At 38.9% G+C, this 14,287-nt stretch overlaps 1 protein-coding gene across 2 annotated transcripts in view; it reads left to right on the top strand.

Annotated features, from left to right (window-relative positions):
- The window catches only part of LOC108682621, a 15,182-nt gene extending 2,272 nt beyond the window's left edge, over nucleotides 1–12,910 (top strand). For both annotated transcript variants that reach the window (XM_018171823.2, XM_047879508.1), the window contains exons 2-10: nucleotides 3,785–4,529; nucleotides 4,765–5,739; nucleotides 6,035–6,194; nucleotides 6,452–7,859; nucleotides 8,214–8,416; nucleotides 8,562–8,692; nucleotides 9,302–9,488; nucleotides 9,916–10,280; nucleotides 10,541–12,910. In XM_018171823.2, coding sequence (XP_018027312.1) covers nucleotides 3,785–4,529; nucleotides 4,765–5,739; nucleotides 6,035–6,194; nucleotides 6,452–7,859; nucleotides 8,214–8,416; nucleotides 8,562–8,692; nucleotides 9,302–9,488; nucleotides 9,916–10,280; nucleotides 10,541–10,573 — 4,207 coding nt within the window. In that variant the 3' untranslated portion in view covers nucleotides 10,574–12,910. The remainder of the gene's footprint in view (nucleotides 1–3,784; nucleotides 4,530–4,764; nucleotides 5,740–6,034; nucleotides 6,195–6,451; nucleotides 7,860–8,213; nucleotides 8,417–8,561; nucleotides 8,693–9,301; nucleotides 9,489–9,915; nucleotides 10,281–10,540) is intronic.
- The last annotated feature ends 1,377 nt before the right edge of the window (nucleotides 12,911–14,287 follow it).

The following is a 14,287-nucleotide window of genomic DNA, read 5'->3' on the forward strand; positions in this document are numbered from 1 at the left end:
GAGTCTGAAACATAAAGAAAAAACATAAATAGGCTGTCAAACATAAAATATGTTATATATGGTAATTTTATATTAACTTCCAAGCCGGTCTATGTTACCCCGTCAGGGCTGACATTAGGTGGTCTAACCCCCATTTGGGGGTGGCGCCCTCCATTTGCAAACTATGACACATTCCTAAAATTTGCATATGTAACTAGAAGAGTTCTATTACAATACATCTTAACCTGGAGTTATTTAACCAAAAAATTAAAGAATTGGAGGGGGTACTCTGACAGGCTTTAAATAATAGCTTTTTTTTGTGAGTCACATTTTTAATTTTTTAACCTATTAGATATGCAAACTTTTTAAATCTTTCTATTGTGTTATGTAGCCTCAGTATTAGGCCCTTAATGCTCATTGACAAAATTTCTCCTTGTCAAATAGTTTTTGCGTTTTGGGGGTTTTTGTTAAAAAAATGAAAAGTGGTCCAAGTTACCCTGCCGGTCTAAGTTACCCCATTTTATGGTTTAGTCTTGAATCCAAGCCACCTTGAATGCCTATTTCGAGGCGTTCGGGACTTTGCCGCGCTCTACTGAACATTCACACTTATTGTCACTGCAAACCTATCTCCTCCTATAGTTTTTAAGCTACAGCAATGAGAAATATACCGTTCAATTTGCAAATAAAAGATCTAGAGATTGGTCATAGCTTTTTTTTCAATTTCATTATAGTTATGAAAATATTTTGAAAAAAATGAGGGGAAATTTAAAAGGGTGGGAGGAGAAATCAAATTTTTTTGAAAAATGCCCACCCCACCCACAAAAATCAGAATTTCAAAAAACAGCAAGGACCAATTGATAGATATGGTCCTTACGCATTGAATGATATGCGTCTCAATGTTGTAGCTTGAAAATCCTAGGAGGAGATAGATTTCTACAGTACCCCCTTTTTGGCAGTTTTCTAAGAATTTCACGTTTTCTTTCTCTTTTTTCCACACTAACAAAAAAGTCTTTGATTTATCTTTTACATATGTGAATCAAGTTTCAAAGTGATCCGTCCATAAATAACCGAAATAAAATTTCCACAAGAAATTGAAAATTGCCATTGGAAATTGGAAATTTTATTTTGGTTATTTACAGACAGATAACTTTGAAACTTGGTACACATATGTATAAAATAAATCTAAGACTTTTTTATTCATGTGAATTTTTCCCCTAGGTTTCCCTGGAAATAACTGTTAATAATAAGGTTCCAAGTGAAAATATTGAATAGGTATTCTAAGGGGAACATTATTTCTAACAGTTATAGGGTATTTATGTAAATGTTTAAATGTTATTGAGATTTAAATGTTCATATGTCAGGTTGTCCACAGCCACATCCCATACTTGCAGTAGCAGTTCAGTTACTACATCACTTTCTGTGACATCATTGTTGTACACCTATACTGTAAAAGCTCTTCAGGCATCCCCTGAGGCAGTCACAGACCAGTTGCTAACCAACATCTTTTAGCTGCACTAGCAGCCAGCTTCTATTGGCATTTACTTAAGACAACTCCAGCAAAAGTGTCTATCAAAACAGTGTTGATATTGCTACCTGATAGATTCCTGTAAAAGTACTTTATTGTGTCTAACTTTAAATAAGTAATACTTGAGAGTTCAACTCTCTTTATTCATCCTTCTTGTATTATTAGGACATTATCTAGAACCTATTGAACCTCTGTGATAAATTCCGAATTCAATTATGTAAATTGTTAATCAGCAAATGTCATAGAAATGTCATCATTAACTTGTGCTCCCTACAAGATCCAGACTCAAGTGTCATAGACAGAATAAGCTAAGCCAAGATTGGGAAATTTTTTATTGCTCAAATCTAGTGGCTCCAAAGCATAGTGGCAAATGAAGGCTTTTTTGACTCAGTTCACTCAATTTCCAGATTTAGTTCAAAATTTTCATCTGCTTCACATGGGAGCAAATATTGCAATAGGAGGTAATGAATCTTGCAGCATCAAAAATGGTGGGAGGCTCTAGTTGTGGCTCAGAGGGTATATTGCATGCCGGGAGGGGAGTTGCTTAAGGGCAAGTCAATGGGCTCAATGCCCAATTTCTCAATTACTGCACATCAGGGTTGGCAATCCTTAGTTTCCTTACTATTTGTTTGGGACATAGCAGTCCCAGGCCACAATGGATTGCCACCTCTGATTTTCGTTCATCCGGCCTCATCTGGGCCACCTGATGCATGATGCTGTTGCTTGCTTCTCGCCACTGGTAGTGTTGCAGGGGAAATCAATCTGGGATTGGGCCCAGGAACACGTCCAGTTGTCTCTTGAAGGTCTCCAGGGTGAACTCCCCCTCTCTTAGATCCATTGGTAGGACATTGAACAACCTGGGCCCTGCCACGGAAAGTGATCCTTCCCACAGGGATTGAAATCTGACTGCAGATCTGTTATGTAGTGGGGGGATCTTCGATTATTTAAAAAAAAAATCACCAACCCTGCTACACATGAATTACGCAACACTGCTTCACTCCTAGTAGTAAGGTTTTCTTGAAGTTAATATGAGGGACCAGACTTTATTTTTTAAGCCTTCTAGTTTCTTGCCTTTCAAAAATTATATTTGGAAAGACACTTATTTTACCATCTACAACATGGAAAACATTCTGAAACTGTACCTATATTGGGAGCCGTAAGTTTGTCAATCTTTGAGCCAAGTCCAGTTCTATAGCCATGAATTATTTTTTTTAAGCAATGGAAAGCCATTTTTGAGCAATAAGCATATTTACTGAGTCATGCATGCCGAATCCTTAATAATTTTACACTGGAAACAGTAGCAAGAACATTTTCTTCATTTTAGAGGTGATAAGCCCTTGACATTTTTTCTTTACATTTTCATCAATCCTTGCTGCTGTCATGTTACAGCAATGTCACAAAAATGCAATTTTGATAGATCTTTACCAGAAAAAATGGCACAAGTTATATTACCTGTAGAATGAAAAATATTTATGTGAAATTGGAGAATTCATATAAAATTAATGGCTTAGTAAATGAGTTTTTGGCTGAAAAAGTGCTTTTCATGGCTTTGAAAACAGATTAATGGATCATTAACTGAATTGGCAGCTTGATACTTTCATTTCTGTCAGGGTTGCAAAATTAATAAAAAAAATATAAAATTGGAGAGTTATTAACTCTGAGCCCTTGATGCCATGCAGATCAGAATTTAATATATGTGATTTGCTCATTGATTGTAGTGCATTGTTCTCTTTATTGTTTGCAATTGATCACATCGAGTATATATTTTTACCTATGCAGAACTAGCCTAGACTTCAAGTATGGCTAAACATTAAGGAAACTGATCATTGCAATGGCTATGCTGATATAGTATTGTGATGGATGGGCCCTGGTATGAAAAATATATTTGTATTTTTCTACCTGAAATAGCATTTTTGGTGCCTCAAAATTATAAATTTTACAGCTGTAAGAATTTTTTTTAGCTGTGAAAAATTTTTTCCAGCCAGGATTTAAAATTTCCTAGCTGCAAATTTATTGCTAAGTTATGACCATTATATATGTATTACTGTTGAGGCTACTTTAACTGTGATACGAGTTCAGAAATTATTTTAGTTGAAAGAAATTTCTAGATTTGATATGTAATAATCTAACATGGATGCAAAGTTGGAGAACATTTTGATATCCACAATTCTTATATAATCATAACTCAGCTTGTGTTGAAGCTTGTTAATATAAACTTGTGCTAGGAATATATCCACAGATTGAAGTGAATCATCCATTGATCCATCATTTCTCTTGCAGTGGCCCTGGTGGGAATACTGTGGATGGCTGGACATCATTGGAAAATCCCAAAGCAAAGATGGCCCCCATAAGCGACAAAGTAAAGAAAAGCTGTGGGCGCACCCCAGGAGGCAGAAATATATTTCTGGTCAACAATGGTCAAACTATAAGGATGCAGGGAACTCAGCCTCCTGCTGTGCCATCCAAACTGGATGAAGCTGCTTCATTTCCATCAACCAAAGGAAGAAAAGTCAAGAAATATTGGAGGAAACCTACAAAAATGTTGCATCAGAAACCCTCCAGAGGGCATAAATTTTATGGAGTTTCATCTTCAAAGAAATTAAATTCAAAATATGGTAATGCATCACGGGGGGTTGATGAACAAGGAGGCAATGAAAGTGATGTAATTCATGAAGATGTTGGAGTCACTATTGAGAGCATTAATGAGTTGGGAGAATTTGTTGAGGATGGCATTACAATGAAGGTTGTGGATAACTGCACTCTTGATATCAATGCTGAGCAGATGTCTGCCGATGAAAGCTTTAATGCAGCAAATATTGCTGGAAAGAAATCCAAGAATGGAAATTGTGTTACAGAAAATGTCTGCAGTGATGATGACATCTCTAATACTGACCAACCTCAAATTGCTGAAGATTATGCATCTGAAGAGGAAGTATCACAACATGGAACCTTCATGAAGCAGGAAGTACTTGATGCCTCACAAGAATTATTTTTTGCTGAGCCTGAATGTCAACTTTTGATAAAGGTTTGTATAGTCTCGTGTAATATTATCTCACATGCCTTTGAAACCGACATGATTTTGATAGGAATATATTGTTTATATTTTCTTTTTATTTCCTGACATATCTTGACATTTAACTTATGTAGGAATTGAGTGTTTTTTTTTTCAATTGGAACTGTAACAGTGAAATTTCCCCCTATATTTTTTTATATAGATTCTCTCTGCTCGAACCACTTTTCACTATTTAACATGTTTACAGAAAGAGTGGATTCCCCAAGAAGGAGAGGAACAAGAGGTAACAGCAACCACTTCACAGCCCTACTCATCACCCTCCATGTTTGCAGAGACAATTGTCAAGCAAGAACATACATTGGAAGAAGAACAATTAGTTGAAGATTCTGACAATAATTCTTTACAGCTCATCCATCTTTATGTAGGAGATAACGGGCTAGTGGAAGATGCACCTGCTAGTGAGCCTGCTGGCCAACTGCTGCAGTCTCCTCAATTCCTTCTAGATGACCAGAAGCTGACACTCTCGCCTGTGACGTTCTTGTCTGCAGGCACAGCTCACAATTCTACAGCATCATCTCAAAGTTGTGCTCTGCTGCCTCGTGATCCTACTGCATCATCTCAACTTAATTCTGTGTTAGCTCATGCTGATATTGAATCCGCAATAAGTATGGACGATTTCAACGCCTTGAAGAAACTGAATGGAGCCTCCCTTTCTAATTCAGCACTGTCATTACATATGCCATGTCCAGAGATGCCCATGGAAGTAGCGTCTTCAGCTACTGTTACTACACATGTTAGTTCAGCTTCCAAGACCTCTGTGCCATCTACTTGTAAAACTGTTATTAGTAATTCATCTTATACTTCTGGCGACTCAGCTATACCTAGCTCATCAACTGTGATTACAAATTCTAAAATCAGCTTAGCTTCTCATCCAAAACCAGCTAGGAAAATTACAATTCGTTCAATCCAGCGAACACCAACATCTAATGAAACTGCCTCAAAGCTCTTTGTGTCCAGAGAAGTCAAGTCTTCAGTTGCCTCCAAAATGTGCCAAACAAATGAGACTGGCTCTCAAAGCAGCGTAGCCAAAGCCATCAATGTAATGCCTCCAACTCTTGAATCTATTGACGGACCTGCTTTGGAAGGCTCTACAAAGAGGCTGGATATGACAAAAGACCATATCAAAACTGCAGGACAGCATTCTGTTCCCAAGGTTTCAATGGTAATTTTCGTGTATTGATACGTGATCACAAGGAAATTAATTTATAAGTACATAATTAGAATTTGTATCTTTGAATGGTTGTGTAAATACTGAGAATATCGGGCTTACATGGAAACATAATTATTTAGGGTAGAATGAATAGCCATGAGTTACCATTATTGCACAAATAGAGCTGCATGCTTATGGTATGATTTGAAAATTGCTTTCCACTTAAATTCGTCTGATTTTTTGGTGTTGGTGTACAATGATGGCAGAACATTGTAATATTACAATATTGTTATTAATTCATTTGCAGATACCCAATACTCGCCAGGATCGACATGGCAATGCTTCTCGCGGTCAATCGGGCCGTGGTTATACAAAGGTAGACAAGGAAGACCCGCGCAGCCGTTTGCACTATGTCAAGTACATGAAGAAAGACGGCAAGACTATCAAGAAGTGGGAGTGTGGCATGTGTGAGTACCATTATGTATGAAGAAAGACGGCAAGACCATCAAGAAGTGGGAGTGTGGCATGTGTGAGTACCATTATGCATGAAGGAAAACTGCAAGACCATCAAAAAGTGGGAATGTGGCATGTGTGAGTACCATCAAGGCAAAAAGTCAGACTTTAAGATCACCCTCCACAAAAAATGAGGCCCATGTGAGTATTGTTGGTACATGAGGAATTGGAAAATCGCGTTATCTTTGTATTCATGACCATTTTCCTGCAGGTGGCCGGGAGTTCATCCACCAGTATACTCTGATGCGGCATCTTCCCACTCACACTGATGAACGAAACTTCCATTGTGATGAATGTGGCAAATCTTTTCGTCAGATGAGCACCTTATCGCAACACAGGTCAACTCACTCACAGTTCCGGCCATACGTTTGTGATGTTTGCCAAAAAACCTTCACTCGCGTTTCAACTCTTATCTCTCACAAGAAACTGCATGATGGTGTCAAGCCACATGTATGTCATGTCTGTGGCAAGGCTTTTCATCAGAAAGGTAATTTGAAAAACCACATGTTTATCCACACCAACGAGAGACCTTACAAGTGTCACCAATGTGGTCGAGGCTTTAACCAAGCATCCAACCTTCACTCTCACAAAATTCGGGCGCACAGTGATAACAGTCCTTTAGTTTTATCACCTGCTGAGCTAGCTCGTGTCCAGTCTTTGTCAGACTCAATTGCATCAACACTAGGTCATCAAAACCCAGAACCTCCTCCTCCCCCTCTTCAGTGTCCTCAGTGTCCCCTAACATTCGGCAACAGAGCAACAATGAAACGTCATGAGATATCAGCGCACTCAAAGTATCAACAACTTATGCCAAAGAAGCCAGGAAGAATGTCTTCTATGACCACATCAAGCAATGTCACCAGTGCTAAGCGATGCAAAGTTGGTAGCGTGCGCATGGTGGAAGTCCCTGGTGGAGATGAGGCCTTCCAGCAGTTGTTGCAGGGCGGACGCTCATCTGATCAAACAGATCAATTTTTGGCAGATGATCTCACGTCTGTGCTCCGTCTTTCTCGCCCTGCTCGCTCAGGTTTACTCATTCCAGCAATCCGCACAGCCGCTCTGGCATCTGTAGTAGCGTCAGGTAAAACTCCCTTTGCTTTATTAAAGCCTGCGGTTTCAGCACCTGTCGTTGTGCGGGTGGCGCTGATCTCTCAGACTCAACACGCTCTCCTTCCTGCCACTGCCGCACAGCTTCGAGAGGCAAGTCAGTTCAGCGTGGCTGGCCGAGGCGTTTCTACTAAAGCTGTTCAAATCAAAATTCCTGTTGTGGCAACCGTAGTAGAAAAGCTTTCAGCTTCGGGAGAAGCTTCAATTGAAATTTTAGCGCCTGACAATGAAGTGCCATCACCATCTGTGAAACCTAAAGTAGAAGCCTCAGTGTCGTCCACGTCTGTGAGGTCAAACGTCCGCACGCTAATCGCAGCACCTAACAACAGCAACCTGCTTGCTAATGTGCGTGCGAGCATCAACACCATCACACCAAGAGTCGTACCTACAAGCCATGCCACTCAAATGACTAGAGAATACGTCGGTGTAGACGCTGCTGAGCTGCCATCTGGAGTTCTCACTTCCCAACTTGGCTCTCAAGATTTAGTTATTGAGCCTGATATGATGGTCGAGTGAGTTTCGTTATGTCGTAACTTTATGAACGTTATACTCTTAGTGGTTAGTTTTTTTTGCATGCAGTCAGAAAAATGTATTTCATAACTTTTGCCGTACAATACTGGTGAGAAAGGAGGATGTCTGATTATTTGAATTTTTTTGTTAACCAACGGCTTAGGACAGATATGTAGTCTTGGTTTTTTAGTACTTGCTTCTTGATAATGAACTAAATAATTTAATGTCATGTAATAATAACGGTGCCTTGTTTAATTGACATCTCTAATTCTCATTCTTATTCCGCCTGTTAAAAACATATAAGCATAATCTAGGATAATAAACGTACAATAACGATACAATTACCCTCACTGCAGGAGTGTGGGAGACGTAGTGCTGGAGAACTCTGAGGATGTTTGTTCGTCGTCTGTCCCGGAGCTGTTGGAGGAGGGGCAGCTGGTGCTGGAGGCGTACGCCGGCGAGGGAGGCTCGAGTAACGACCTCGTGCAGTACCAGCACCAGCAGGAGCACCACGTCCATCTACTTGACTTGGTCAATGACCAACACCAGCAGTTGTCTGGTAAGTCTTGGTGTCATTTCCCTCTATCCAACTGGAAATTTTCTATTATCTAAATGCATAATTTTTTTCTCAAGTTCAGCGCAACAATTTTTTGATACATTTTTTTGATTGTGGATTTGAAAATTTGTCAATGAATGCCTTGCAGAGCCTGGCGTGCGCTACCTGTGTGCTACAGGCACTCCTGGGGAGTTCGAGATGGTCGCTCCTGACGACCCCAGGCTCTCCCACATCGTCGACCACCTCGGCCGCCTCCAGCCTGTCACCCAGCAGCATCAGGTGCGTCGCCAGGTTCATGCACTGTTCGATCAATAGTGGAAAACTGTCTGAACAGCGTTTTTATGACCGACCGTCCCGTGAAGTAGGAGCGCAATTGTTCGGATTTAAGATGTTGATGTCCAAAGGAACTGCAACTTGTTTGATTTCACGAGCCGGTGAGCCAGTGAAAAGCTGGTGAGAAAGCGTTTCGCCGTTTTTTGAATAGTGGACCTAAATAAATCGCTTTTAGCTATGCAGCGATCCCGTAATGGGCTTAGAACTACTCTTGGCTTTATAGCTCTGAAAAACTGACCTTTCACCTCTCACGCCTTGTCGCCACTAACAGAATGCTCAATTACAAAAAAAAAAAAAAAATCTAAATGAAAATTTTCTTAGCATCGCTAATTATCACTTGAGAATTATTAGTTTCTTTTTCTTGACTTTATGAAAAGTAATAAACTATTATTTCCAACAAGTTTATCAATAAATATAAAAAATGTTTGTGATACAAGCATATTTTCATATTCATACTGTATGTGATAGGAGCATATTTTTATAGTATATTGACTCGGTCTTTTCAGTTTAAATTTATTTGTTCTTTGTTGAAATTTAATTGTTACTAATCGGCAGATTGTGAGCGAAGAATCGGCTGACGTTGGCAGTGCTCTAGCCTCCCTGACGTCAGCCGGCCATGAGGACCCCACCTCGCTGACTGCAGAGGGTGGAGACGAAGGAGCGCAGTTCTCGCTGTCCAATGTTAACAACTCCTGCAGGATAACACTCACTGACAGCGGCAGCCTCACCATCGAGAGCGCCGGTTGGCACCTATATTTCGTCTATTAAAATTCTCCCATATTCGGTCTTTTTTAATTCTTCCATATTCGGTCTATTTCAATATATTTCGTTTATTCCAATTCTCCCATATTTGGTTTATTTCAATTCTTCTGTATTCGGTCTATTTCAATTATTCTATATTCAGGCTATTTTAATTTTTCTGTATTCGGTCTATTTAAATTCTTCTATGTTCAGTCTATTTCAATTCTCAATGATCGTACGTGATTTTAATTTGTCATTGAAGAGATTCGATATGATTTTCGAATTGATGGAATTTTTGGCATAATTTCTTCATTATTGAATTTTAGTTTTGTGAATAATTAGGCAAACTTTGTTTAGAATCATGAAGGAATAGGATGAATACTATTCATGAGTAAATGTAATCAAACTTGTAATGGCTTTTCTTTCAGGAGGTTCTGTTTCTGTTGGTGGTGACGGAACGTCGATGGCCGTCGAGAACATCGCTGCTATCATCGGCGCTCTGCAGCGCGCAGGCTTACCTGTTCAGCTCCAGTCCAACACTAGCGCTGATCCAGCCTCACACAGCCACATGGATGTGGCGGATGATTTAGCAATTGGAGATGAAGGAAGCTCTAGTGCCGCCGGCCGTGAGGCTGACTGCAGCCACATGGCTGTAGACGAGGATGACAGCCACATGGCTGTGGATGAGAACGTGGCTGATCAAAATTTCCTGCCCTCCAGTGCGGTGCCGGAGCTCGTCGAGGATGCTGCGCATGCTATGCTCATGGCCGAAGAAAGCGTCATCACGCATCCAGTAAGAATTGTTATTAATATAGCTTTTTATGCTAAATGTATCCATCGAGCTGAAATTTTTCATTACGTAGGTGTTGATATTGAAGTGTAGACCTGTGCGACTGAGGAACTTGACTTTTTACGACTCGTAATGTATTTAGTGCAAATACTTGATGATGGTAACAAGGTTACAGGTTAGTAGATCTAATTATTCTTCATAATGACTTTAACCAACAAAATTTTGCGCTGAGGTGAATCTCTTGGAAATGTTTATTTCCGCAGGACCTGGGGCCGGACGATCAACACGACGTGTAGCGTACATCTGTGAACTCTCCAACGAGTCGTGGCCGTACCTAATGTTGAATTTGTTATTTGCATTGATACACTCAATATTATGTTATTTTCTCCTCTGTTTACCAAGTATCTGTCATTAAAATTGAAAAATAATTGCTTGAGTCATATGTCAAAGCGACTACCGTCAATAATGAGGTTTTCTTTTAACGTCATTTTTATTAAGGTAATAGTTGCGTTAGGTACGTTTCCTCGTGACAGTTTTGAGTGATCATATTTGTAATTACTTCATGATCCATTATTCCTTTCTCTACTAACACAACGACGGCTAATTGCTCCATTAGTCATTTTGTTTTTGCTTCTTACTGAGTAAATTAATAAGAGCTCTAAAGGGTTCAACCATTCATGGAAAAAATTTCCAACAAATGCTTGACTTGAACAACGCATTACAGGAAGCGCAGTGGGGGGCGATAACTTGGCCATCCCCGGAAATATTATTCGTTTTTTTTTTTCTTGCTTAGGTCGAACGTATGTCGTTTCACTAGGAAAGTCGCAGTTACCTTGAGGCTACTGAGGCGTGATTAAATGTCTTTTTAATGCTGGGAAATATTATTTTACGAACGGCCTGAAATTATTATATAAAAATTAGATTTGGTACTGAAATTCAATATGACTTTGCAGATTAAATCCTGTCATGCTATAAGTAATTGTTTGTACTAAATCCGAGTGGCTGAGTGTGGACATATAGTGAGTGGCATCGTGCGGTGGCCTGCCGTTAATTTAATGGCAAATCGCACAATTTTTTTCTGCTTTATGGTTGAGGCCTACATTTGCCGCCAGGGTTTGAAGGCTGAAAAGACTGATGGCACACATTGTTACTTTTAAAGACGAGAACAATCCGTGGGATAAAACTGGGCTAAAAAAACTACTTATTCCGGGTTAAAGTTATTGAAAATAACGAAGTTTAATGTCCTAAAATGTGTGCTGCATATTAAGTTAGCAATGCAACGGACACATTAATGAAGAATTCGCTTACATTCCCAATGGCTTATTTTCGAGTCAAATTCTCCATGGCAACGAATTATTATAAAAATATAATGATTTTGATGCAAGACTAAACTTTATTCATGCTGTATATGTGTATTAATGTCGCAAAATTAGTTATTGATGACATCAAGGGTCCATGCAATGAAGTATCTTCCCTTTAAGTTGGCAGGACATCGTTATGTTCGTTTATGGTGTGATGATGTTCCAATATTTTCATTCAATGCATCCCACAAATCTCATTTCAAACATTGGATTTTCAATGGGGCAATTTATGTCTTATATGGGGCCAGGGGCCATTAAGATCATTTACCAGTCATTTTCTGCTGTTGCGAGTCGAAATGTTCATTTATATTGCCTTCTTTTTCTTTACGTTTGGCAATTTTGGAAGAATTTTTGAAAAATTATCGGAATAAGTTCATTGTGGCTTAGAATTTTATTTCATAGTACTCGGTTCGTGTACTGAATAGTTTGTCTATATTTTATGAGCGATTTCGTCGAAATTTTTGCAGGAACTCGAGCCACAGAATGCTCGTTGATGCATCAACACGTATCTCATCAGTAAGGATTAGCATTAAAATGCACTATTTACGAAAAAACTCGAATAATTCTATATAAATATTTTCCATCAGTAGGTATAACATAACCGTTCCATATGTAACAACCTCAGTAATGTACCAAGTTTACAGGCAAGTCGTTCGGGCCAGCATCTCGCGACAAACCGTTATGCCTTTAACGATATTCCTACCTGCATCTCTTGCTGACTTTTCAACGAACAGCTCTTGACCGTTGTTCAGCGTCGTATATTTAACGTTTAAACTAATGCTGTCCCTACCTGGATTATAGATCTATCATTCTAATGCTGCTTTTAACGTAATAAGCGGACGGTGAAAAGTTTTCAACTATCAGTGCTGTTTCGTGCACATTTCGTGCTTTAAAACTCGCATAATGTAATAGTTAGCGGCCGATTTATCCAATGTTATTGGTGTGCTCAACATAAAAAGCCGTCAGTAATTGGCTGACGAATTCGTATTTATCTATGATAATACGTACAGCATCTGTTCGTCACGTCTATGATCGTGAGGAAGTTAATTAAAATATATATATATATCCGTTTGCGCCTTGCTGTACGGAATAATGTATTGTCTTTACACTTTTTTTTTTCTGCCTCGTATGGGTTGTCAGTGACGAACTTTATTTTTTGACTTTAACTTTATTTTTTTTGCTCGTATTTTCTGTTTTGATTTTATAATTAACTTTCAGCTGAAATGGAAGATTCTTGATTATAGTGAGTAATACTTTAATAATTTATGTTCGGCAATGTCTAATTGTTATCTAAAGGCTTGCGTTAGAAGCGTAGGAGATGTCGATCTCTATAAATCTATATAAATCAATTCGATCTTTCTCATGTACGTCAACCGCCGCGTCTGCCTGTGATATTATAACGTAGATCTTCTATTTTCATAGTTTTGAGCTTCAATATCGTGTAGCAAGACACCTTTACTTGAAAGGTTGTTTCTTGATTGATTTGATGAACGAATGCTGCTTGTGACCAGCAATATTATACATGTTATGTGTAATGTGATGTCAAATACACTGCTAGAATATACAGTAGTCTTATTTTCGACACACGTCAAACCTTCGTTGGGAACATTACTTTGGTGAGAGAGCGCCGTAAGTTCTGAAGTAACAATTTATAATTATTTATAAAGTCGCAATAATTAAATAATTTATAAAAAAAAATAATTTGAAGTAAGTACTCAGGGCTTTGTGATTGTGTGAATAATTAATCAACAAAATGCTGAGCGGCTTTACGCCTGAGTGATAACGAACCGAGTGTTATCCCGATGCTGTCAAAATACCGGTATTGACGTATATATCTCCTTGTCTAGTGATGGATGCCGTTTAGTACGTATCAGAATGGGCAAGAATCGCCGCACCGACCACTGCATGATGTTCAGGCTGTGTTTGAGAACAAACAAAAATACGACCTTTATTTTCATGAGCAGTTATACTATCGATTTAACAACACTGCGTTTCAGGTCTTCAGTTGCGAGATTCACACATTAAGTTTCTTCGACGAAATCCTGTTGAAGGAATCTTGAACGTGGCGGATTTCCCCATGCTGCTACTGCTAGTGTCCTATGCCCGTAATCGCCTACAAAAATTCAATTCCCATCTTATTCATGAAGATATGATATAATTTTTTATTCTCCAGGTTAAATTTTTTCTTCAAAAAATTCCACTATTTTCAAGCAATACAAACTACATATTTCATCCTAAACATTTTCGGCTTTCCTTGTTCAGCAGTAGACAATTTTTCTTATTTTAAAACTCATGTACAAAGTAAACAACTAAAGCTTAGCCGTACAAACAGCTGTCTTACTGTTACTCACGTCCGTCTAATGGATCCTGATGTTCAAAGAACCTATTATCATCACAAGAAGGACTGTTGCACTGTCTAAGAGCAGAGAAAAAATAAGGATAAAAAAAGGATACGTTCTAGTGAGCGAAAAAAGATTTTCACTGATCCGCTTGCATACTTGGAGTCGCCCTCTCCTCTCTGCATTGTCAATTCATGGTCAGTAATTTTCTGATGGTTGCCGCCACGTACGACTTTTAAATATTCTCTTTTGCTTACAAACGTCCTCAGGTTGCTACAAACAATAGTTTACGTATAAATTGCATGTTCCC

The sequence above is a fragment of the Hyalella azteca genome, unplaced genomic scaffold (assembly GCF_000764305.2).
Source record: "Hyalella azteca isolate HAZT.00-mixed unplaced genomic scaffold, Hazt_2.0.2 contig3210, whole genome shotgun sequence".
Taxonomy (NCBI): domain Eukaryota; kingdom Metazoa; phylum Arthropoda; class Malacostraca; order Amphipoda; family Hyalellidae; genus Hyalella; species Hyalella azteca.